Source organism: Syngnathus typhle, linkage group LG4, assembly GCF_033458585.1.
Source record: "Syngnathus typhle isolate RoL2023-S1 ecotype Sweden linkage group LG4, RoL_Styp_1.0, whole genome shotgun sequence".
In the NCBI taxonomy this organism is placed as follows: Eukaryota; Metazoa; Chordata; class Actinopteri; order Syngnathiformes; family Syngnathidae; genus Syngnathus; species Syngnathus typhle.
The window spans coordinates 21,812,513-21,837,712 of NC_083741.1; the positions used below are offsets into that span (position 1 = coordinate 21,812,513).

Genomic DNA, 25,200 nt, shown 5'->3' on the forward strand with positions numbered 1-25,200 from the left:
TTTGGTCAAGGTGTTCTTTATTACAAAGAAGTAAAACAATCCTAAAATATCTGATCACATGTTCAATTGCCATACTCACAACAGCAATGTTGTTTTAATGACGTCACTTGACGACATTACTCCACTTTGTAGGTCAGCTTCCTGTCTCGGAGTTCAAAGGTGACCAACAGTGAGCGAGGGTCCTTTTTGTTTTTGCGTAATGTGATCTTTCCTTGAAGCTCCTCCCCTACAAAGCATGGACAAGATATTACAGGACATTTTCCATTGGCTACAATAATGAAGTTGAATCTAAAATATGAACTATACTGCTGATAGTAAGAAACATTCGACGCCCTGCAGCAGTGCTGAGCTCAGACTTCCGCAGTGGTGGCTGCTCATAGGAACGATGATGTGCGTGGAAATCAAACCTACTTCAATATATGTTAATAAGCGCCACTGCCTTGTGCCTATATTTGTGCACGGACGCAGAGTCTCCCACTCGCTACGCTACACACTCTTAGTCGCTGGAGGTTACGGGAGAACGTGATGAGAAAATGCTGAGCGTGGAGATTTCTCCGGCGACCGCCATTATTTCTGTCACGTACATACGCTCGTGTTAGAAAATCCTGGCTGCCTGCTGGCGCCGCACTCTGGGTCTGTCACTGCACTGCAGAGGGTTTGAGCAGCTGTGGGACTTGACCAAAAAAAAAAAAGGAGGGGGGGCATTAGCAGTACTGAGGGTGGCGATTACAGATTTGGGAGGTACGGTATCAAGGAGAGGATCACGGGAGGAACATAAGAACAATGGGAAGATGATTAATTATTTTGGCTATGTCTTGTTTCAGTTTATTTGAAAGAGGAGAGCTCTGGAGAAAAATTGAATTAGCTTCCCTAAGGACGACAGGTTGAAAATGCCCACCAGCACCACTAAGCAAAATCGTAAAGATCAACTGGATACCTGACAGGAACCGCTTCTAACCTCTGGATAATCTTTTAAACTGAGACATACATACAACTCCATTGGCGAAGCAAGAATCGGGGGTCGGTGCCCCTGCTATCCCCCTCCCTAGCTCTGCCAGTGTACAACTCACGTCATTCAAGTCTAAAGACGAAAAATTTAAAAAATGTGACAGGGAGAGGAATGAAGACGACTTGGGTCAAGTGCTACATCTACGTCCTATTTTTCAGAAGCAGTTGTTGACACAAACATACAGAAAAAAAAAACGTTGATATCCAGCCCTCGGCACAAAAGACCGCCACAGTTCAAATAAGAGGTCCTTGGAAGACGTTCGTTTCGTCAAAGACCAGCGTGAATAGCGTCTAACCTGACAAGGACCCAAATGGAGTTCAAGTTTTCGAAGAGACTGTAAACACGCTTCAATATCACAAACATGGTGGACAAAACAACTGTCTTAGCTGCTTAATACAAAGTAGGTAAAAGCGTGAAAGAATGACCCTCCTCTTCAATAGCTGAGGCACACAAACACACCGGAGCTTGACAAATGATTTGCTGTTTAATTTATTACGCTGACACCCAAAAGGATTTGCAGGGATGTTTTGTTCCGGACCGCTACGTTCGTGCGTGCGCCCTCACCGGCGCCTCACAAACACAGCCCGGGAGTTAATTACTGTTGCGCTGCTACCGACGCATCAAAACGCATTCGATCTCCGTCGTGATAAATCACCAGACAGTCGGCACAAAGCGGCGGGATGTTTACGCCTGGCCCGCGCCGCAGCCAATCAGAGCTGAAGGCCAAAACACACAAGAGGGCCACTCCGAGGTGTTGCGTCGGTCGACGCGTTCATCAACTTCAAGGTGAGTTCAGGGACTTCCTTTGGGTTAGCGTCGAAGTGCGCAAGATTTCTTCGGAATTTGAGTGCAAACGAGGCGAAGTGTGTGTGCGTTATAAAGTATAGAATAGCCGCTATCAAGTGAAAAGGGAATGTTGTTAAAAACTCAATTTCTGCTTTACGGCCCCTGGAGGAGGTTGAGGAGCGTCTGGGTGGCGAGAGCGCATCAATAACCTGCCGCTCTCTCCCTTGCTCACCTACGCTTCCTTCTATACGCATGCAGCCTGGACATCCAAACGTGATTAAATCCAAATACCGTAATTTTCGGACTATAAGTCGCACCGGAGTATAAGTCGCACCAGCCATAAAATGCCCAGAAAAGTGAAAAAAACCCATATATATGTATATAAGTCGCTCCTGAGTATAAGTCGCCCCCCCCACCCAAACTATGAAAGAAAACGCGACTTATAGTCCGAAAATTACGGTACTTTAACTAAAATCAGTTTTATAAAAACATTCAGGTCAGTTTTGACGGGGGACTCCCATTTCACTGATGTGAGGTTGTGAGCTGGACCAATTGAGTTTTTTTTTTTTTACTTGAGACTTTGTATGGACGATTGCGGGCGTTCCTCAAGGCAGAAAAGAGAAGGCCGGAAAATCGATCTAGACGTCCAAGCATTTAGAGCTCACGAGAACCAAAACAATCCTGATTTAAAACGGTGTCTCTAACATAACTTCCAAAGTTTTACACTAAATCCCTGCGACAAAAAGACGTGTCCTGGCCAAAAAATGTTTGAGTAGCTCAAAATAATCGCTACTACTTAGTCGTGAAAGTGCGCTGAGCACCCAGTTTCTAAACTTAATGAAACATTACTATGCTGTAAATGGAACGCTTTTCACATAATGAAACCGTAAGACCTCCGATGCCATTTATATTTTGAAAATAATTTGACAAATCCTTCCACAAGATGTGGCAGTGGCAGAAGAAAGAAAAAAAAAAAGCAGTGAAGGAGTGCGGCACCACTTCAGATCCCTCAGGCAGCCCAGCAGTAAAAGCGAAAATGAATCCATCCAGCGTATCACTACTCAAGCTCGGTAAAGCTGCCGCCGACGATTGCGGCGCCCGCAAATACGATTTCCGACACCTCCGTGTGAAGAAAGAGTCATGTTTTAGTCAAGGAGCCTCGGTGGGTCAGTCAGAACACAGCTGATCCGCAAGTTACGGTACAAATAGTTGAAAACATCGAACGGCTGCAAAATCGTTATCAGGTTGTAAACTTTTCAATTCCAACGCTGTCGAGCCCAACCGCATTCATGGATCATCATTTGAGCAAATCGAATCAGTTCGGCTCCGCACATTCAGATGCTCGTCCGTCGTGCTCACGTTCGGCTGCCGACCAATCAGAACGCAGAGTTTCCGATAGCGCTTGAACCGCTACAGAGGGTTTGAAGTTTTTATCGCCCCGCCCGCTGCCGGAGCGTGGCCGAGGGCCGACGGACATGGAGCGTATGTGTTCACCCCCGCGGGTCATTTATTACAGTAGGCCGTATCAGATAGCCAGCCAGGAAGTGGACAGTTTACCCCCGCGCTCCGTTCGCCCCCACGTCAGCGGACACGTCCGTGATTTGCATTATGATACGCCGCACAGCACTTGTAAAGCGGAGAAAATAACGTACGTGCGGACAACAACGGGTTCGAGTGAACATCTCGAGCGGTGTCTCATGCTTGAAAGCAGGTGAGCGCCATAGAGTAACTTTTTGTGCCTTTGCGATTGTAATTGGAGTCAATTTGTATTGCACTGGGAGTGGCTTTATCGTTTTGATCGTGATGCGGATCATGCTGGCGGTCCAAATCACGACTGGCAAATGCCACAAAAATTAAATTAAATTAAATTAAAACTAAAATTAATAAATAATAATCACTAAAATATAAAATGAAATAAAATAAATTTAAATAAATAAATAGAAAACCACAGACCAAGTTTAGCGTGTGGAAACACACAATCCAAAATAAATTGGAATGTGTGTTTAACAGTAGCTAAAATAAGTGGAAATAAAATAATTCCAAAGTTAATCTTTTGTGTTTGTTCAATGTCAGGGTTAACGTTTTCGATTTCTCCCTACCCCAACACGCCCGATTCAAATGATCAGCTCTCGGAAATCCTGATCATTTACCACTTCCGAAAATTTGACTGTATGCAGTCATTTGTGGTTGTCCATAATATCTGCATGCAGCATTTTGTACTGGTCAGTAACAAAGCTCCTCTCTGCCGATGCGCCATGAATCAAGGCGGGCGAGCGCTTATCGGATGAGTCTCACATGCTGTCTCTGACAGCTGAATGTGATTTGTTTGGATCCCCTTGCTGTCTCTCGCCGTGACGGATAACGAGTGTCAAGCGGTCTGAGGACATCACCAGCAGAGACGGATTACCTGACATCCTGCTGACGAGCGCCATTAAAAGGCCCCAAATACAATAAAACACACACACACGGTCCGACGCAACTTGACAACAAAACGGTTCGTACTAACCCGCCTGGACTGCGAAGGGTTTCTCCAGTTGGAAGACGGTTTGTTTCCAGTGGGTCGTTGTCACCTGAGGACCCGTGGAGAACATCACCTGGCCAAAACGATATGAAATAGTTACATTTACAATTGAATTCAACGGAGATTTGTTTTGCAACTGCAGGATAAGTGCTTAGATCAGCAACGGAGCAGGTTGCGTGTCGATTGGCGCCGAAACGCCTCGAGGAGGAGAAATAAGCGTGAAGGTAATTGACTTTGCGTTAAATAGCTTTTCCGGATGTCAGCGCAGCTTACCTTGTTGCGGCAGCCTTTGTCGAAGAAAACGTCAAAGTAGCCCACGATTGCCTGCGATGAAAAACGAGAAGGTGAGTTACAATGTGTGCTGAGCAAAGGACAAATAATTTTATTTTGAATGAGTATTATGAAGCTCTGTTGACTTTTTTTTTTTAAAAATCTCCTTCCTCTCAATATGAACTTGGATCTCTCATTTGGGCTGAGTCAACAACATGTTCCATGTGCTCCCTCTAACCTCATCAGAGAGACTTGTCATCGCACAAAAGAAATACATTATCGCGTGGTCACCAACTCCATGCTGGAAATATTGCTGACGATTAAAAAAATAAATAAAATAAATCCACCTGGGAACATGAAATTAGCCAATGTTGCTATATTGACTGTATTGCAGCAATGGATGGATTGCTACAAAAAATAGCAGTAGGACTTGAAATCTAAATTCCATAATCTAAATCGTAATCTTCTGACAAACTTGAGGTTTAAGAATTTGAATCGAAAGCCTTTCACGGATATTCAAATGATGTCTACAAAGGATTTGAAGCATATGTATGTGGACAACACATTGGGAGGGGGGGCAGACTATGGCCAGGCTGTCTTTGGTTCCCCAAAACAACCCCCAGGATGATTTTCTCCCCCCACTGGAGGAACAGAGGTACTCTATCAATCTCAGGAGCGCACTTGTAGTGGCAATGATGCAGAACTAATAGCTTTTAATCCTGACACAGCTGACAACTCGGCGTCCGGCTTGCGGAGACAAAGAACTAAATCGATGAAGCAAAGAGAGGTGAGATTCCTATTTAAAGCTAGTTTTTTGCCGGCGTGAGGTGAAGTGTCGTCAACAATATTCATAGAGCGGTCCTTTTTGTTTCGGTTCTGACCCGAGTGGCAGTAGAAGAGGACAAAGTAGGACAAAAGAAGAGCATGTCAGCCCAATACAATTACGGATTTTAATGAACGCAGCAGAGATGCTCCGAGTTGTGGTAATTAGGAAATTTGCTGTAATTACTCGGCAGGCCGAGATTGATTGTCACTTGTGTGAAATAACTTTTCGACTAAAGTGAAGCCAAAGACTGGGACTTTATCACACAAAATTTTAGCCATGACAATGAAGGGAGTTGCCGAAAAAGTTGTAGGCGGTGGATCATTTGTATAAAGACAAAACGGAATGGGACCCGGGATTGAACCCTGTGGGATACCTGGGACAAAATGGAAAGTCAATTTTGTGTTATGTATTTCTGTCCAGAAGAGACTTCAGTCTTATAAATAAAATAAATAAATAAAAGAATAAAATATCGATCAAATAAATAAAACAAACAGTCATTTTTTTCTGTTGGGTGGCGGATTCTAAAACTGTATTGCATGGGACGTAAAAGTTGACCTAATGGATGAGCAAGATACCGAAGCCCACCATCTCTCGGGAACCAGGCTTTGAAACGCCAGAGAGTTATATCGCGACCTAGCCATTAAAATACAAACCTAATGCTGTGAAACCACAAGTACCAGCTAGGATTTCTTCTTTTTTTTTTTTTTAAAGTAGCCAATTTCTGCTCCTTTCACAGCAGTATTATATCAAAAGATGCTCATTTCCCCAAGTTGAAGGCAAGCAAGTAGTCACGATCGTCACAAACACAACGGCACAGCAAAAACAGGAAAAGGCGGAATGAGTGCATTTAATTCTCATCAGCATTTCGCCCCGGGCCCCAAATGTGTCCGTGATAAGTGATGACAGTGGGCTTCCTGATGGCCCATGGAGGAAACTCTCCTACACTGTGGCGCTCCAGCCAAGTTTCCAGGAAGAGTGGAGGGAAAATTAATAATTATCATCAAGGATAACGCCAACAGGGAGCAATTCATCATTGCCCCCCCCCCTCTTTTGCCTGTGTCAGTTAGCCGAGTGGCCCGGCCAGATACTATTATACAACGGTGGGGGGGGCGTGAGGGATGGGGCATAAAGAGGAGGGGGAAACGGAGGATTGCTGACGGGGACTGAAGGGGGGGGGGGGGTCAGCGGAGAGGTCTAATGCACTTTTGATAGGGTTTACCCAGGCGTGGAGGCTTCAAGCATGAGCACCTCACAAGTGCATTGGTGTGAATTCCCTCCCGTGAATCTCCTCAGCCTCGTCCAGATTGCTGTTGTTCTACCGAGATGCAGCCCAAACCGTCCTCGCTTGTGAACTACCTCCAAGAGGAGCTCCTCACATATGATGTCCAACGAGCATAGGTGTCAAACGTAAGGCCCGGGGGCCCCAGATACGGCCCGCCACATCATTTGATGTGGCCCGTGAAGACAAATTTTTCGATTTTGTCATGACTAAAATAACAAATGATCTTCACTTTTGTATTACCATTCATCTTTTTAACTATTTGAATAGTTTTCACTAGTCTCTGATTTCAGAACTCGTTTTTCATCAGTTTGTTTTGGAGCCTATCCTGTATATAGATAGTCAGAACGGCCCACCGAGGGAAACTACGACTACAACGCGGCCTGCGACAAAAATGAGTTTGACACTCCTGATCTCGAGGATTCGGCAGCGCAAACCGGAAAACCGGAAACTGCCAAAATGCATCACAGAATTCTGACGGTTCCAACTCCTGCACAGAGGTGAAGGGTCAACTGTTTCTGAAACGTGTAGTAAACTGAATGCATTTCGACAGGCTATGCGATACCTTCTGTGTGGCTTCAGGCTACTTCAACAGAAACAATAAACCCGAGCATGTAAATGTAAAGAGGGATAAAGAAAGGGTGGCTGGGGGGGAAACAAAAAAAAAAAAACACAGAATGAGAGGATTTATCTTGCGTGTGAGCGGCACAGACGCAGGGGTTGTGCTGTTCATTTAATGCAAGGTTAGGCAGGCTGAGCTGATGAATGGACTGTCGACAGGAGAACAAAAGCAGCCGCTCCATCATAGGGCGGGCGAGAGGCACGGCGGCTCTCCCTCACCGATCCCCCAGCGCTGGTCCAGGAGCAGTTTACCCTTCACACATCCTAACCTTAACTACCACCGAAGAGCTGCGGACAATACTGACTCCAGATCGGTATCTTTACGACAGCGGAGCAGCCCTTGCGCGGGTCAATAATCATCTGTAAATCCTGAAGCAAGCAGCGTTGATGTTGAAGGAGAGGAGAAAGGAAACATTTAGACTGGCCATTCCTTCTGAGAATATACACGCATGCGTGTGTGTGTGTGTACACACGGATAAACGTGATCCGCAAACAAATAAACAATGCGCAGAGGCCAAATAATAATCACGTATTGATTACCCATGAAAGCAAATGACGTAGCAGTGCGCCGTAACACAAACGTCCGCAACCCAAGATATTAAAGAGAGGCGCTTGTGCTGCAGGCTCCTCGCGACACGGTGAAATGTGGCGTCGTCATTGGAGGAAGTTCAGCTGAGGGATGTGCTGGCAGGGAAAATGGGCTCATAAAGCATTTGATACGCTTTTGTGTTTTTAGCTAGCACCCGCTGAGGAGGACATGACTTAATTCATGTGTCGCCGCTTGACCTACACCTCGGCTTTTCTTTCGGCTTCAAAAGTTTTCTTTTCGCACGTCGATTTCTCTCTTTTATTGAGAGAGTTGAGAACTTGAAGACTTCTTGGGCAAAAAAAGACAATAAGGTGTCGGTAAGATCGACGGGAACGTCATGAAAAGAAGAAAATGTGAAAATAAATGAAAAATAAAGAATGTTCAGGGTTTAATTTTGGGGATGTTTGCATTACCGTGCAATCTGTGCTTTTGGTCATCTTCAAGCAAAAGTCGCACGTGAACTCCAGCTCCGAGAGACGTACTTTATTGCAGTCGATTGTCTGTTGAGTGAAAAAAAAATTAAATGAGAATATGAAATCACCACATATGTACACTACCGTTCAAAAGTTTGGGGTCACAAAATTGTTTGGGTGACCCCAAACTTTTGAACGGTAGTGTATATATTTATTTAGCTAATTATTTATAGATTATATATATAATCTTCTGTGTAAAAAATCTTATAATATATATGTATACTTATATTCATAGATTATATATAATCTTATACAAATATAAGATATAATTTATAATATTTAATTCATAATATTTTATTATAATAATATTTACACTACCGTTCAAAAGTTTGGGGTCACCCAAACAATTTTGTGACCCCAAACTTTTGAAAGGTAGTGTATATTCCCTTCTTTTTTTTTTTTAAATCCAAATAATATTGGCTACCTTGAGAAACATTTTGCTCAAATTTTCAGGCCACATTGCTCAACATAGCTAAGAAAGATTTTTAATGGTAGCGTTAACATTCCTCATAAAATCAAAACGTCAATGGCCTCGAAAATATTGGGACACAAATAGAAACTTTAGTACAGAACTGGTTCACTGCAACTGGAAATAGTTTCAAATTTAACCTTCCTCAATTTGTCCTCAGCGAGAAAAGAAAAGTCATCAGGTTTGCAGAATATGTAGCTCCGAGAGCGGGCTCTCAATTTTACGGAGTTGCAGTCAGCCTTAATAGAATGTTATTGGATTGTATCAATGGCTGTAATTTGGGGAGAGGGGCTGTCTATTTGTCACTGGAGGGGAGAAACTATCGATTAGAGGAATCAAATTCCATTACGTCAAGTTCTGCTCCCATTCATCACATCCACACATGGGCGGAGGACATGCTACTTAGCAAACGGGCCAAGCGGAGATGAAACGTGTCATGGCATTCGGGGACGAGAGTGTGACGCCACACCGAGAAGGTAAGCGCCGTTCGATGTGGAGCCCATTTGACTTTTTTTCTAATCTCAGTGCTCAACTCGCAGTTTAGTCAAGTGTTTTATTCTCAGCATGCTCACAGTTAAGTAGTAAAGTTTCCTTAAGAGCAATTGGAACTTTTTTTTTTTATATGTCTGTTTCGTTTGTGAGATCGTCATTACATCTGCTGGATATGGAACGTCAAACAAAGTTGTTCTCGTCTTTTTTTTTTAGCTGCAACGATTCTCGTGCGCCCATCAAACATTTTGATTTGTGACTATTTACCTGTACGATTGCAGGTTCCGAGATGAGCGTGTCTGCGTTCACCACTTGCACCACGGCCTCGGGCACGACAAACTTCTTCATGCACGACATGTTGAAGCCATACACATTGTCCCAGAAGGCAATGCACTCTTGGTGCTTCTGGGGGTCTCCCACTGCTGCCAGGCTGATGTTGCAAACGTCCGGGTAGACTGAGGAGACCCCGGGAACAGTTGGTGGGCAAAGACAAAAAGACAGAGGCTGAGTCATTAGCAATTACATTATTTTCTAATATAATATTAATATTTTTCAGAAGTCAGTCACCTCCACAATAAGTACCGTATTTTCCGGCCTATAAGGCGCACCGGACTATAAGGCGCACCTTCAATGAATGGCCCATTTTAAAACTTTATCCTTATATAAGGCGCACCGGACTATAAGGCGCACCATTAATGCATCATGTCAGATTTTTAATCCAAATGAAATCATTCTCCATTTTATCTTTTTTATTTCAACTTCAGACGGAAACAAATTACTTTATAATCATAAAATAATGATCCATAGTCTTTTTGAGTCATGATTCATAGTCTTCAGCGGGCCACTTTCATGACACAATGCTTTGGGCCAGTTTAAATTTAGGAATTTGGTCCATATATAAGGCGCACCGGGCTATAAGGCGCACTGTTGGTTTTTGAGAAAAACTTATAGGGTGGAAAATACGGTAATAATAGTTTTATTTAATAATATTCATTTAAATAAATAAATAAATAAATAAACTAAATCTTACTTAGTTATTATTAATTTTATTTATTTTATTAGATGAAATCTTAAAAATAATAATATACATAAAGAACAATATACATTCATGAAGACCAAAAAGGATGGTTGGCCAACTTCTAGACCAGCAGAATGACGCTCGAAGAGAAGGCGAGCTCGCTGTCATCAATTTTGATGGTCTGGGTTCAACACAACTAATTAGAGAACGCCTTTAAGTCGCGTGGGCGTGATGGCTTCCATCAATTTCCTCAAGCGACAGCAACGACAAAACACGCTTTGGCCTGGTTTTTGTCCTACTTACAAAGTCCAAAGTGCATTAAAGAGCTTCACTTTGTATGAAACGTCTTTTGATGTGTTTTCACATATATTTCTACGGTTTCACTGCCGGCTGATGATAATGTTAGCGCTAAGATGATGGCATCCCTACTGCGACCCGACATTAGCCAAGACAGTCCTAAGGCCAAACTTAAAGGAGAGAAAAAAAAACCCTAAAAAACATGACAGACTCATATAAGAAATGCAAATTCGAGCTAACGCTACGATGGAGCTGAAGTGCAAATCACAACAGCAAGAAAAGAAAAGCAAATGAACAACAAACGAGAGCTGCAGGTTGGGATGTGGAAGTAAGGACAATATAAATAGTGGGGCCTGACAAAGGGTTTAAAAAAATAAATAAATAAGGGAGGGCGAATCATTTAGGGAGGGGGTGAGCAGTGCGGACAACCATGGCTGGAGGCTTCTATCTACAAACCTCCAATTTGAAAAAATATTACCCATCCGGTGGGCAAGTTCAATTTATTTTGCCCGACATATGGGTTGCCGTTCAGCCCCACATAACCTTCAATACATCGGCCCATAAATTGCGAGCACGAATAACGGCGACATCTGACGGTCTCTCGTTATTAGCCGACGCCGGCGCGTGACGGCGTTGAGTGTCAGCCCGCCTAATGAGCACAGGAGCAGCTTTTCCTTTTACTCTTGATTACCGAAGCAACGGAGCGATCGTGAAGACCGGGTGAGGAGTGGGCTGATTTGCTGATTTGGCAAAAAATCGAGACAAGCTTGCTTGCCAAATGCACTGTAAAAGCAACGGAGAGAAAAGGCGAAGGAGGGGTTACTGTAAAAAGGGGGGAAACGACGAAGCCAAAGGGGCACACTGGTGTCCCCAGATTCATGGCTTTGACATCTGCGTCCTTCTCGACTCGCTGCTCTCAGCCCGTTTGTCATGACCCCCCCACACACTCACACACGCTACACTTGCTCTCTTGAGCCCCCTCATTGGTCGGCTGTGAAAGAGTGGATGGGGGGGGGGCGCAAGAACGGATCACTTTTAGTAGGACACCGTGCTATGCAATTAGATGTGGAGAAAAAAACACAAACAATAATAATAATGAATGAAGGAGCAGCTTTTTAGTGAGGCCATATTGTTTTGGGTACCACTGTCAAATGTTACTTGTAAAGCCGCAGTGTCAAACCCGAAATGTTTCAGGGTCGTTACAGGTTGAAAGTTACAGAAGCTGGAATGACGGGCCGTTCAAAAAGTTCAAGATTGGTGAGTCTCTTTAGCATTTCTTTTTTTTGTTGGTGTTCTTGTACGGAATTTTCTGCATTCAGACTTAGCTCAAAGATGTAACGATTAATCGACAACTGATTGGTATCAATTATTGAATTATTAAATCATTGTTTTTGATGATCAAATAATCATTTAGAATTGCATTCAATAATTATTTCGGAGGTGTATTGGCAGATTTCTTTAGTCCTCTATCAAAGCAGAGTTAACTTGTGAGATCGTGAATATAAAGAATATGTCTTAACAATTTTTTTTTTTATTTTGGGTCCAGCCTGGTTTTTTCATTTGCACATCAAAAACACATTTGCTTGCAGTTTTTCCTTATGTAAGTTTCTTGTTACTGTAAAGCCCTTAATGTTGCAATGGAATGACGGCGGATAAACAAAAGATTGAAAAGCCAGACCGTTTCTTTTCCTTCCAAACGGGTTATTCAGCGAATGGCTACGAGTGGACATAATGACAGCAGTTACAACGCATTCCCAGTGGACGGAATTGTTCCCCTTCAGCTGTTTGGTGCAACTCCGATTAGTCTCGCCCTGATTTGTGGGCTGGCTCATTATTGTGTACAAGTCATGCACGAGTGCACGTTCGTACAGAAATAAATTAAAATTCGTACAGAAATAAATTAAAATCTGGAATCAGTAATACGGCAACTTCAGCTGTGTAGAAATTTCGAAAATTCTTTTTAACTTGGACAAATTAAAATTAGAGCTCACTGGCACCCAACGGGAAATACTTTTACTGCAACCATCTTTACTTATGTGTCTATCTTGTGCGATGGGCATTGAGAGAGAAAATGTAAGGGCTACCTGAACCGCCATCACCCAAATAGAGGTCTCTGGCCACCAAGACGGAGTCCAACATGGATTCGAATAGCAAAAAGTAACCCTGCAAAAGACAAAATGGCAGAAATTAAATCCATGTGTGTGTGTGTGCTATATATATATATAAAATTAATAAATAAAAATAAATAAATATTTTAATTAAAACATAAATATATAGATATTTTTTTTAGAGGACATAAATAAAAAAAAATTCTAGTATTTCTGGGTGGATAAGCCTGTTAAAAATTGCTATGGCACCTTAGTTGCTACCAAGACACTTTTTAGAATTTTTCTTCCGGATTTAGTGTTAGGGACCATCAATAATACTGCAAATTACATGCATTGGCCTGTTCCTCTTTTATGAGGTCACAAACGAACAAGGTGAGGTGAGGGCCATGAGGGCAAACGTGACTTGGAAGCTTGATGACAAAGCTTTTTTTTTTTTTTTTGGGCTGTGACAAAAAGTCTTGACGAGGAGCGGAAGCTTAGCATGAAGTAGCCTGTAGTAATCAAATCCGATTAGCGATAGCCTTATTATTTCACTTACCATTCCATTTCATTTAAAGGGTGAGCGAACGTGAGGAACAATGCGAGAATGATTTATCACATTGACCCCGTAATCACCACCATCAGCACCAAGGCTCAGCGCTGATAACCGCGACGGTGACGATGCGGATAAACCCGAAGCAAGCGGCGCGCTACACGTCTTGTTTGTGGATGCCGCACGGGTCCCGATGCAAAGTCCGATACTCTCATTGTTGCTGACTGTGGTCCACGCAATGACCTTAACGCTGTGCCGTTTTTAAAGGCCTCGCCCGGCGTACAGCGGTCTCATAATTTAGTGCCAATTTCACGGGACACTGCTTCACTTGAAGGAAAAGGGATATGAGAGAGAGAGAGTGAGAGAGAACGAGAGAGAGAGGGGGGGAGCTGGGAGAAGAGTCGCACCTTTATGGTCAATGATGGTCCTGGATTACTGCCCCCCTCCCCGCTACCTTCACAATGATCCACACCCAGCAATTTTAGAAATTTAAATATTAATTAGCCACTTCATTATGGGGTGCTTTGTACTTTATGATATTATGGGAGGGTGGGGCTGAAGCGATGCTTCCGCACAAGTCGCGGATGTAGCTTGGTGTCGCTAATACACGACGCGGTGTGAGGCAAGTTGCAGCCGTCACATGCTGCAGCATAGCCACTTTGCATTTCCACGAGAGACTAATGAAAAGCCTAATGAGAACGGGCTGAAACAGCTTATACACATTAGCAACATTAGCATATAAAACACATCTCCCTGTGGCCTCACGCAGTGCTCCAGCACATCTAAGTTTGCACCGACACGAAAATAAAAATAGCAAACAGCCTTTTACAGCTGTGTTCTGTTTGTACGCATTGCTCTGCCTCCCCCACAAACTCACCTTGACACAAAAGGTTACATTTTGTTTTCTAGAGTATTCTTTCAAAACGCAGCAGATTACTGTTTGCAACCAAGGCAGGTCAGTGACCTGTCCTGAGCCAGCAAAAAGGACCGATTCGACTCGAGGGTAGAGAAACGGAATGAATTTCAACTTTGGAAAACACGGCATGGCGTAGCTACGTCGTCTACGTTTTTCAATCTTTCTTACAGACAGCAGAAAGGAAGACGAATATTGTATTAATTTGAATATAGGTTGGATGGGATTAATTTAATATTAATACAAAGTAATACGTATAGAAATAATTAAATCTTTTTTAATAAAAAAATAATACATAATTAATATTATATAATAATAATATATATAGAACTAAATATTTAAAAAATTTAATCATTAACATTTAATATTTTAGTAGTACCCGTCGGTGTTTTCTGTCGCACTTTGATAAAATAAACTTCCAAACATTACAGCCACAGCCGTTGAAATACAATGTAGTGAAATTTAACTAGTCTAAAAAAAATAATAATAATAAGAAGGCCATGATGTGATTTGAGGAAAAAATCACGTAGAAAGGCTTCCTTCATTTTTTTGGGGTTGTGACCTTTGGATACTCTTCCTTGTAGCTATCAGGATGTATTGCAACAGACAATCTGCATCAGCGGTTTTCACTCCGCTCTTCGGCATTCACAACACATCTGCCTCAATTACCGCAGATCATCATCGTCCCGCGAGGCCCGCAGTAAAATAAAGGAGAAGGCCCGTGTGCACGGATCCGTGTGTCTGGAAGTGTGTACGCGGAGGGGGAGGCCTGCACGCTTGGCTGACTACAGAGGGCAGCAGCGAGGCTCGTCTTGTAGGACTCGGTGGTCTGATGACACCAAATTAGCATAAACATATCATACTGTGATAGATTGAAAATTGAGCAGATTCCAATAGAAACTTAATTTCCCTGTTAATCAACGCAAATGAGAAATACACAAGATATAGTGTAAGAGCAATTTCATTTCCACTGTAAGATGGCATCAATTTAAATATGGAGCCACTGTAATGTCGTGCTGAAACTCTCGCCTCTTCTAAACGAAGCAAACGCCATCGTTGATCATCTGGCCGTGATTGAAGAGCAAAATTTGTTGTGTATTATAAAGAGTCTTGGAACTTTTGATCCACCTTGTACACGGGCGGCAATAAACCTTCCGAAGTCTTCGAAGACGCGGCCGATAAATCAACATTTTACATCGACACACCTGCGAACCCATCCAGTGAGTGTCAGTGACGTGAATGATTGACAGTGAGACAGACAAAAGGCGAGGATGATTGATGACTCCCGTTCTCTTCTGAGGCAGGCTCTCCATGTCAATAATGAGGCTAAAGGCGGGGCCGGCTACTAATTTACCTGGTGACAAACGCACGCTCATCTGACTTGATGAATTGTGACATGTTGTGCATTTAAAGTTTTTTTTTCGTCGGACTGCGATATTTTATCAAGAAGCTACAGAGAAGTTCTGGAGGAAATTACATTGCATCTTTGTAGCTCTCGAAAGTCTACGCCCGGAGTCATTTTGCTACTACACGAGTCTGTGCTAAGGTAGCTGTGACAAAGGAGTGCATCAGGGATCAACTCTAAGCCCCTTCCTGTTTACACAAGTGCATCATTTGTTGTGCAAACCTCTTGTACATGAACATCATTCAGCATGTTAATACATTCTAAGCTACACTTGAGAGTTGTCGACCGCACTGACAAACTGAATTTAGCTCCGCGCCATTTTGTAAGACTAAACCAACACTAGGAAGCGAGCTAGTGCCTATCACCAGTGATTGATCTTGCTCTGAATCTTTATTTTGTCTTTATGGAGCTCATGATGGCCAGCAGCCCTCTGGACTCTTATCTGATTCTCGCTTTTGTTTTTCAGCGTGCCAAGAGAGAGGAGCGATCAATGGCGTGAGTTATGAAATGACACCGGTGCTGCTCAAAACAGTCTTTCAAACACTAGCAAGACAGACAGACCTTCATGTGCCTCCTCCTCCTCCATCACCATCTTTACGGACACATCACATTGATCAAGCACCTCTGTCCATTAGTCCTGTTAAAATTGTCCCCTGTGTGACTGTATGATTCTTTTCGCTTCATAACCGAACGTATTGACAAAAAAAATGCTTCACAACAGCACAGTTAATTGACACGACATTATTTCTCAAGTACGAACGCAATGAATTCATTTGGTGTCCAAAGTACGACTTCGAACTTCGCAAATAATCCTTGTCGATTTTAATTTTCCTGCATTTGGTAAAAGCCGACGAAGAGGGCAACCTTTTAAATCTTGTTGTCTCTGAATTGTCTGCCACTGCAGCCTTGATGAGAAGTGACGAGAAGATTCTTCGATATATTAGCGCTCTGTGAGTCGGTGTCATTAAATATTATGCGCCCTATCCTTCACCGTTCCGCGATCATGTCACTTGCCGAATTTCAATTTCCCCGGTGAAGGGATAGGAAGGCTCTGGCTGATGACCCCTGTTTGTGACCCTGGGCTTTCACAATGGATGGGGATGGGAGGGGGGGGGCAGATACAGGAGGCTCATGAATTAGGGATGACTTCAGGCGTGCGTTCAACTTTGGCCGTCTCGCCATACAGAATCTGGCTGATAAATGGCCATCAAGTCAAAATAAGACTGCTCTTGCTGGTTAGCCATTCACAGGACATTACGGTTTAAATTTAATCCCATGTTTTTAAAAAAAAAAAAAATGGAGTAGAGATGCTGACAAGAAGGTGATAAAATAAACCAAGGTTTTTGCGGACTCTGAGATGCACTTACCGTATTTCCCGGACTATAAGTCGCAGTTTTTACTTTCTCACATGAGCTATATTTGATCTGCTTGGCAATATTGTGTACTGACCATCCATTCCGAGATGATGACGTCCACTTTCTCCACGGGAAGGCTGATGTCTTCGATGCGGCCTTTCAGCAAAGTGATTTTGTCCTCAAGCTTGTTGGCCCTGCGGTAAAGAAAATATTGAACAAAACTTGCGACAAACTCGCCAAACAGCTCCATTCTTCAACTGGAGGTGGCTCTTGTCGGTTTCGAGCCCAATCTCGAATGCTGACACGTTTCATTACTGGGCTGCTCGCTCAGCCGCGTTTTTGCTTCTCCCTCAGAGGGAAAAGACTTTCTGCCCTGCGTTTGAGTGCAACGGGATGGAATAGCAGGGAGCTACATAGAGGCAGTCCAAGTTTGTTTTGATTTCTGTGAAAGTTCATGGTGGAAAAAAAATGATCAAAAAAAATGATTTAAAAAAATGAAAAAATAAGAGTGCTTGGACGTCTATTTTAGGTTTAATGAATTAATTTCATCTTAACCTATAAATGAGTGTTTGGATGTACATTTTAGGTTGAATTCATTAATTTAATCTAAACAAAAATTAAGTTGAGTAGACCAAAGCAGCCTGATAGAAAATGAATAAGAGCAAGTCCAGATCGATCAAAGTTTTGGACAGTGTATTATGGATGTAAAGTGGAAAAGTGTAACCGAGGAGCCAGAGGATGAGGCAGCAACTGTATGATCACCTGTACCGTTTGAATGATCCTTCCCTTCAGTCCGGCCATTGCGGGTATCAATCTGGGTGAATATTCCATTACGGTGACACGTAATGTTACAGAGGACAGAACAATTACTCAAAGCGGCCCCGGGTGCATTTCTGTCGCAGTGATGCTTATCTCGAACCGTCTTCCCCCTCTCTGCCGCTCTGCTCGGGCCGCTATCACATTCTTCCAGATTCGGCACCCCCAACCCCCCACCCATCCAAAGATCCCGTCTTCATAACAAGGAAACACTGTAAACTCATTATTGGGGTAATTTAGAGGACAATGTCATCGGTGTCTGCTTTGTACGGAAATGCATATGTGCCAGGCTGAGTGTGGAAATGATTTTGATTCAGATGCTTTCAACATTTAATGTAACATTTTCAACTCTCCCCTAATTTCTTTATATATATTTTTACCGTAAATTCCGGACTATAAGCCGCGACTTTTTTCCAAATTCTTGAACCCTGCGGCTTATAGTCAGGTGCGGCTTATATAAGGATTTTTTTCGTGATTTTTGTGATCACTTGATCACTTTTATACACTGCGGTATCTTGAAGAAAAAAACAACAACAAAAATACTATTTTGAAACACTACTATGGCTGCTGCTTATTCTGGCTGTGTTGCTTGTGACTATCATGCGCTTTAGTAGGAATGCACGCTAGGTGACCTGCGTCAAACGGCTCTAAACCCTTCATCACAGGCAATGTTTAGAAAGACATGTTAAAGTATGTTATAAAAACTTTATAAAGGCTTTCTGTGAAGGGTCTTTCTTTGTAAAAAAACGTGTGTGCACGTGCGGCTTATAGTCCGGAGCGGCTTATATAAGAAAAAAACTAAAATATCCCCCAATTTTAGCTGGTGCGGCTTAAAGTCCGGTGCAGCTTATAGTCCGGAATTTACGGTAATTTGAAAGACATGCATACACAAGGATGCAACTTCATAAACCAATCTGCATAGTTGTATGGTATGAAAATGGAATAACCTGTAATCCATTCCCTTGCTGCCACTGAGGGGACGCAGTAGTTTATTTTCCTCCACTAATCGTTCGTAACGTTAACACCTCGGCCCGGTCGACCGACGCGATGGGCTGCCCAAGTCGCGGGGAGCAGAGCCAGGGCTGCAAGGTGCGTTCCAAGCGTGGATGATTAATGTTTGCCACAATTCCCCCACTGGTTCTCGGAGCTAGCTTCATTCTTCATTGAAGCGCAAGCTGAGCGATCTGCTGCTACAAGCGCTCACTGATTGGTTGGGACTGGCATTGTAATATTCTCAACAAGGAGTTTTGCTTTTCTTTTCTGATTCATTTTATTGACAATTTTGCGTTCAGAGCCAACATGGCGTTTTTATAACTACTTGCGAGTATCAACCTGCTCCTTTTAAACAGCGCCCCTAGTGTTCAGACTGAGACACTGCAGTCAGGTAAACCAGGTGTGTTCTTGAAACGCAACCTCATTAACATTTCATTAATTTGCACTTTTATTGGTTGAATGGGAATCCTTTTATACCTAATAGATTTCAAACATCCACAATCCAGAGCTTTTTATTGGCCAATCCGTCAATTGCAGCCATTCCAAAAACTATCTCGACATTATCCATTAAGGAAGTGAGTGGGAAGGAAGGAACCCGGCCTTTCATTTAAACTTCAGCGAGAGAGAGGAGACAGGAGATGAATGCTCCTGTGCAACCGACGGAAGCCACTTTAATTACAATCCTGATATTAGCAGCGGAGTGAGAGACTCGCGCAGAAAAACGAGCGATAAAGTCACAACCAAAGCGGAACCTCGTCGCCATGCGCGTTCCTTTGAGGGCGGAGCTCGGCGCTCACCGCTGGCAAACCTGAGATGCACCCTGCGTGCCAACTCCTGCTCCCACAGCGAGCCAGTGGGCTGTAAAATTAAAATGTCCCTTTCCTTCAGCAAACCCCGTTGTTCTGCTTCTAGGGAAGCCTTACATAACTGCGATAATGGCACTCGTAAAGGCTTTTAAGTAAAAAATGTCATAAGAGCCAGAGCTGTGAAGAAGGACGGGGGCCGTCCGTCTCTGGTGGAGCTAAATGGATTGGAGGAACCCAAGCGTACCATGGACACATGCAAATAACTAAGTATGCTCAATTGGGGCACATTCAAAAAAGATGTGCGAGGCAATCTCAGCCCCCAACTGAGGACCCAAGCGAGAAAGAATCTGTGTAAAGTCAATCGATGAATAAAATAGGGCAAACTAATGACGCTTAGTAGGAAAGAAACAACTTTACATGACTGAGACATTCTCGAAAGATTTCTATTTGCTTAATATTTTGAGAATATCCAAATATTAAAAAAATACATTGAGGTTTATGATTGTAAAGTCACATCATGTGGAGAAAGTTGAAGGGGTGTGAATACTTTTGCAAAGCAATATAAAAGTCTCAACTCAATTTTCTTACCTTACTATATCCATGGCTTGGTAGATAATTTCCGATTGGTCAACGGCAATGACCTGCTTGGCTCCAGCCCGAGCGGCAAACATCGATAATATGCAAGTCCCGCAGCCGACATCTAAAACAATCTGTTAAGAAAAAAAAAAAAAGAAGGAAATTGACGGCAAGCATGTAGCGGATTGTGTTTCAGGAGAATCATGAATAAAAAGCATTCTGTATTATCAAGACTCGGCCGGCAAAGAGTCAGATAAGGCTCGGCGGGAAGAAGGATGCAACACGGGCAGAGAATCAGCGCCGGCCCATCAATCCTTCAAGCTTGCTTCGGGTGAATCGCCGCCGCCGTGTTGGTTGATATTCAACAGATGGAGCCCTTGTAAGATTTACCCACGACACGGAAAGTTCATGAGATGACAAGCAAAGATTTTAAAGGTTCACTCACAACTGTGTTTGCGATTCGTGGGACTGCAGGCCGATATTCATTCTCCGAGTCGAACGGAGTTTGAGCACGAGTTCAATTTGGGCAACCTGATTTTTTTCTTTTTAAGTTGCATCAATGTGACCAGCATATTTATACCTTCATGCCAAATGGGTAGTGGTTCTCATTCCGTTTTTCACATTTTATTTTGGTTGTATTTGGATGAAAGAATCCCACAAATCAATCCATCAATCCTGAAAGTGGAACTGTGGTTCCGTGAGATTTTCTCATTGACTTTACTGACCAAATGATTGCAATGGGGATCAAAATCAAGGCCCGGGGGCCAGATAGGGTCCGCCACATCATTTTATGTGGCCCGCAAAGACAAATTTTGCATCGACTATATCTTCACATTGCTTGCGATTTTTATTACCATTCGTCTTTTTCAAATATTTGAGCAGTTTTTATTCCCGTAATTTTCGGACTATAAGTCGTGTTTTTTTTCATAGTTTGGGTAAGGTGGGGGTTCTGGGCGATTTATACTCTGGAGCGACTTTCCATATATATGTTTTTTTTCACTTTTTTGGGCATTTTATGGCTGGTGCGACTTATACTCCGGTGCGACTTATAGTCCGAAAATTACGGTAGTCTCTGATTTTAAAACGAGTTATTCATCTGTTTTGTAGCCTATACTGTATAAAGATGTCGACAATCGTAATGGTCCTCGGAGGGAAACCATGACTACGATGCGGCCCACGACAAAAATGACTTTGACACCCCTGCCTTAAAGCAACCCTTCGTAACCGGATCTATTTTAGTGCTTCAGCTAATTTGTTCACGTACGCCACCACGGGCGTTAAAGGCCCAGCTGTAGCGCTCATCTGTACGCAACGTTTCCTCTCTGTGTCTCGATTTGAAGCAGCTGGGCCCGCCGGCAGCTATCCCGCCGACCTTATGGGCCCGTCGGCGCCGCGCCGACACCACATAAACGACACCTCTGTGCTCGGCGGCCGCATTGCCGCTGAGCTGAAAAACAAAATCCTTTCGTTTTCAATCCCCCTCCTCCTCTGTGCCAAACGCGGATAATATACATTCCTCATCGACGTGAGCTGCCCCTCACGCTTCTCCCAGAGCAAGCCCCTATATAATGGATGGCCATGATATGGACCAGCGCCTCCTCGGTGACGGTCTTTGTTGGGAGGAAGGGGTTATGCGTTTTGTTAGGCGCCGCCGCCGTTTGTTATCAGCGCTCGGCAGTCGACAGCCAGCGCACTAATAAAGTCGGCCGGAGGATTCAATCAGACGCTATCGTGGTATTAATGCTTTACCTGAAAAATGCATCATGTTTGCGTTTAAGGCCTAGCAAGCTAATCTACACGTTTAAAACTCACGGGCACCTTGATGGCGGTCATTAAATCTGCCCGTTGCTGCGGGTATCGAACGTTTTCTGCAAATATTCTGCAAAGCTACTCGGGATGTGTCGCCTTTCTGGACCTCACCTTGTCTTTGAACACGTCGGGGTTGCTGTAGATGAAGTCACGGTAGCTTTCGGTGCGTACTTTGTCCTGCGAAAACAAATAAGACGGATGGAACAAATGAGAAGTTGTGTTTATACATTTTAAAAGATGACTGCTCAAAATGCGCAAAGCCTGAGGATTGCGTAATAATGTGATTTGGGAGCTACAGCGTTAAACAGCTTGTCACCATTCCGGAGATTAGTGGTGTTGTTCAATTTGCTCTTAAAACGACAAATGTCTCTCCTAGATTGCGTACTTTACTAAAAGCCTTCATCTGAAACTAACCTCTGCTATTTATTACAAATTGGTTAATATCTATAAAACTCGGTTGGGGCCGTTTAAAAGTTGTGGAAAGTAAGAAAAAGAATCACACCTTACTTTCCCGTCTCTCTCACCACCTTTAGTGCGTCAGAGGCCATTTGCATCATCTTGACGCGCATCGGAGAGAAAGCGTAAAGCGCTACGGTCCAATCAGGTTGGCCGACGGGATATACGCAAGTACTGCGGTGAGAAACGAGCCCGCGCATCTAAGCTGGTGACACTTTGACGCCTGAGTGCTTAAGCGCCGTACAAATTTAAATTTCCAACATAGCGGCAATGTTGGTGTCTTACATGACAGCTGACTTTGCATAAAAACATCCCATCTCAAGTATGAGCGAATGAGCCGAGTCACCCACTGCAGAGTGTGTTGTGCTGCGGGGAAAAAAAAAGTCTCCTTCATGTTTAAGCGCACACCTTGAGCATCTCCTCATGAATGCCATAATGACCGTAGGAGCTGAAGTAGGCTTCGTCCTCATCTTCACGAAGCTCGGCAACAGCGCGCGGGTTAGCGGGCCTTTCGTTGTCAGCGTCCAGCACTAAACTCTGGACGAGCAGCCTATGTGAGATAAATTTGAATTTAATATTTCAGTTTTTAGGACGCAGTGAGCAGAAAGCACACTCAACCTTTACAGCATGCGGAACATGGCGGTAAATGGAGCAGATGAGAGGCATTTATCTTTGAAGCTCACTTTTCCTTCTGCCATCTTCTCCCTCCCCGTCCTCGGTCTTTCTGTAATTTTCCCTTACAGCGCCCTCTTCCAACCCCCCCCCCCACCCCCTTTAACCTCCGTGCTGCAGTGGAATTTTCCCTTCCTTTAAAACTTCTTCCACATGGTAGCTTCGGCTGATTAGGTATCGGAAATGGTGGCCCCCTGCTGGCCGATCCGTTGTATTGCAAATGTTAGTCACATGGGCCGCCAGATGTCAAACAAGCGCCAAAACAAAGTTGTATGATTGGAAAGGCGACAAGAAAGGTGATAAAAAGATGACTAACATCAAATTTTGGACATCTTCAAAGGTTTGAGGAACAGCCTTCTCAGCAGAAGCTACTCTCAGCCGCAGTGCCGGATTAGTCTTGGCCTCCAATGACCCGCATGCCGACGAATCCGTCCCCTGGTGACCACCACACAGGTCCTCGGGGTCTACGGAAAACAAAAGATATTACATGTACACCAGGTTGTTTCAAAAATTATTTTACTTCATTATTTGTGATCAGTGCCCGTCAAAAATGGGGGCTTCAAATGTTTATGTATATTTGGACTGTACTGGCCATCTGAAAGATCTTGAGGCGTACGGAACCGTAACTATTTAAAAAAAATAAAATAAAAAAAATAACTATAATAAGTACCAGTTTGCAATAAGAGGTCATCCTGTATAACTGGCTTGAGGAAGTCATCACTTTCCCACGGTAAGAGATCATCTGGCAGCCCAGTGAGATATGATGGATCACATTTCTGCAAAAAAGCAAAAAAAGTCATTACGTAATTCAACAATATCATAAACAGTATTCAAATAACACCTTTAGAGATGACATTAATACTCACTGTTGAGCGGATAAAATTGATCAGCTTTATGTAACTGTAGTCATCTAAATCTAGGAAGAAAAAAACGTTTTCAGTGAAACGGAGAAATACCGCAACCATAACTTGCGTTTAAATCATTTCCGTTATGCGCAGTGTTTCTGTGTTTTGTACTTACTATGCTTCTTGATGACATCTTTAAGGTTCACTTGGTGCTCAACTGTGCAGTGCTGCAGGGTGTCAGGCACTGAATTGAGTAATCTGGGGAGATGACAAATTACTGTGATTTGACGTATTTTCCGGACTATAAAGCGCACCGGACTATAAGGCGCACCTTCAATGAATGGCCCATTTTAAAACTTTGTCCATATATAAGGCGCACCGACTATAAGGCGCACCATTAATGCAATAACAATATAATAACTTAAAATAGTGAAAACAATAACAATATATCAATAATGTTAATATCACACAACACACAAAATAAAGTACAAAACAAAACAGTCAGATAGATCAGTAAACTTAAAAAGGTAAAGTTCCATCCATCCATCATTCTCTATTTGATCCATAAATAAGGCGCACCGGACTATAAGGCGCACTGTCGGCTTTTGAGAAAATTTGAGGGTTTCAGGTGCGCCTTATCGTCCGGAAAATACGGTACTTCATTAACAGTCTAATAATAATAATCAAGTCAAGTCAAATGACTTGACTTGACTAATAATAATAATAATAATAATAATAATAATAATAATAATAATAATAATACACTTCATGTAATTTGGATGTCTTAGTCCACTTGTTTTATTCAGTCACAACAATCTATTCTAAACAGTCTTTGGTTATAAAGTAACAAAAACATTTTCTGCAAATGACAACAGCCCACTGTTCTTTCATGACGTCAGGAAAAAACATTTCTGCGCTCACCTGTCACAAAACAAACAGGTAACCTGTTGACTGTCCTCCTCCTCTTCCATCCATTGCCACTGCTCTTTGTCATCACCGGAGTCGCTGTCAGCGTCCGATAGCTCCGGCATGTCTGCAGCATCAGCACAAGGATCTAGTCATGTTAAAAGTGTAAACAGCATTAGCTAGCGAGGCTATCATTTATGAAATGCATGCTTCCGGGTAAATCTGTACATTTGTTGCTATCTCGTGTATTTTTTTTATTCATTTCCAAGACTCACGTGTCTCTGTGCATTCTGCCATGATCCTTACTTTGTTTGCAGTTTACTTCCTGGTGCGGAGCGTACACGCGGAGGGACACTTCCGG

The 25,200-nt window shown here is 43.1% G+C and overlaps 1 protein-coding gene across 2 annotated transcripts; it reads right to left on the reverse strand.

The window, feature by feature from the left end:
* On the reverse strand, positions 1-25,200 carry prmt3 (protein arginine methyltransferase 3). Of its 2 annotated transcripts, none has more exons than XM_061275833.1 (16): positions 25,115-25,200; positions 24,855-24,987; positions 24,109-24,191; positions 23,955-24,004; positions 23,759-23,864; positions 23,405-23,552; positions 22,825-22,966; positions 22,072-22,137; positions 20,164-20,285; positions 17,055-17,154; positions 12,732-12,810; positions 9,600-9,787; positions 8,315-8,401; positions 4,590-4,640; positions 4,302-4,389; positions 1-226 (listed from the first exon to the last, which is right to left on the reverse strand). In XM_061275833.1, exons 1-16 carry the CDS (start codon positions 25,134-25,136, stop codon positions 117-119), a joined length of 1,575 nt encoding a protein of 524 aa, XP_061131817.1. In that variant the 5' UTR covers positions 25,137-25,200; the 3' UTR covers positions 1-116. The 2 variants fall into 2 exon arrangements, with proteins under 2 accessions (XP_061131817.1, XP_061131818.1); XM_061275834.1 differs by having other exon boundaries at positions 24,855-24,966; positions 25,115-25,176.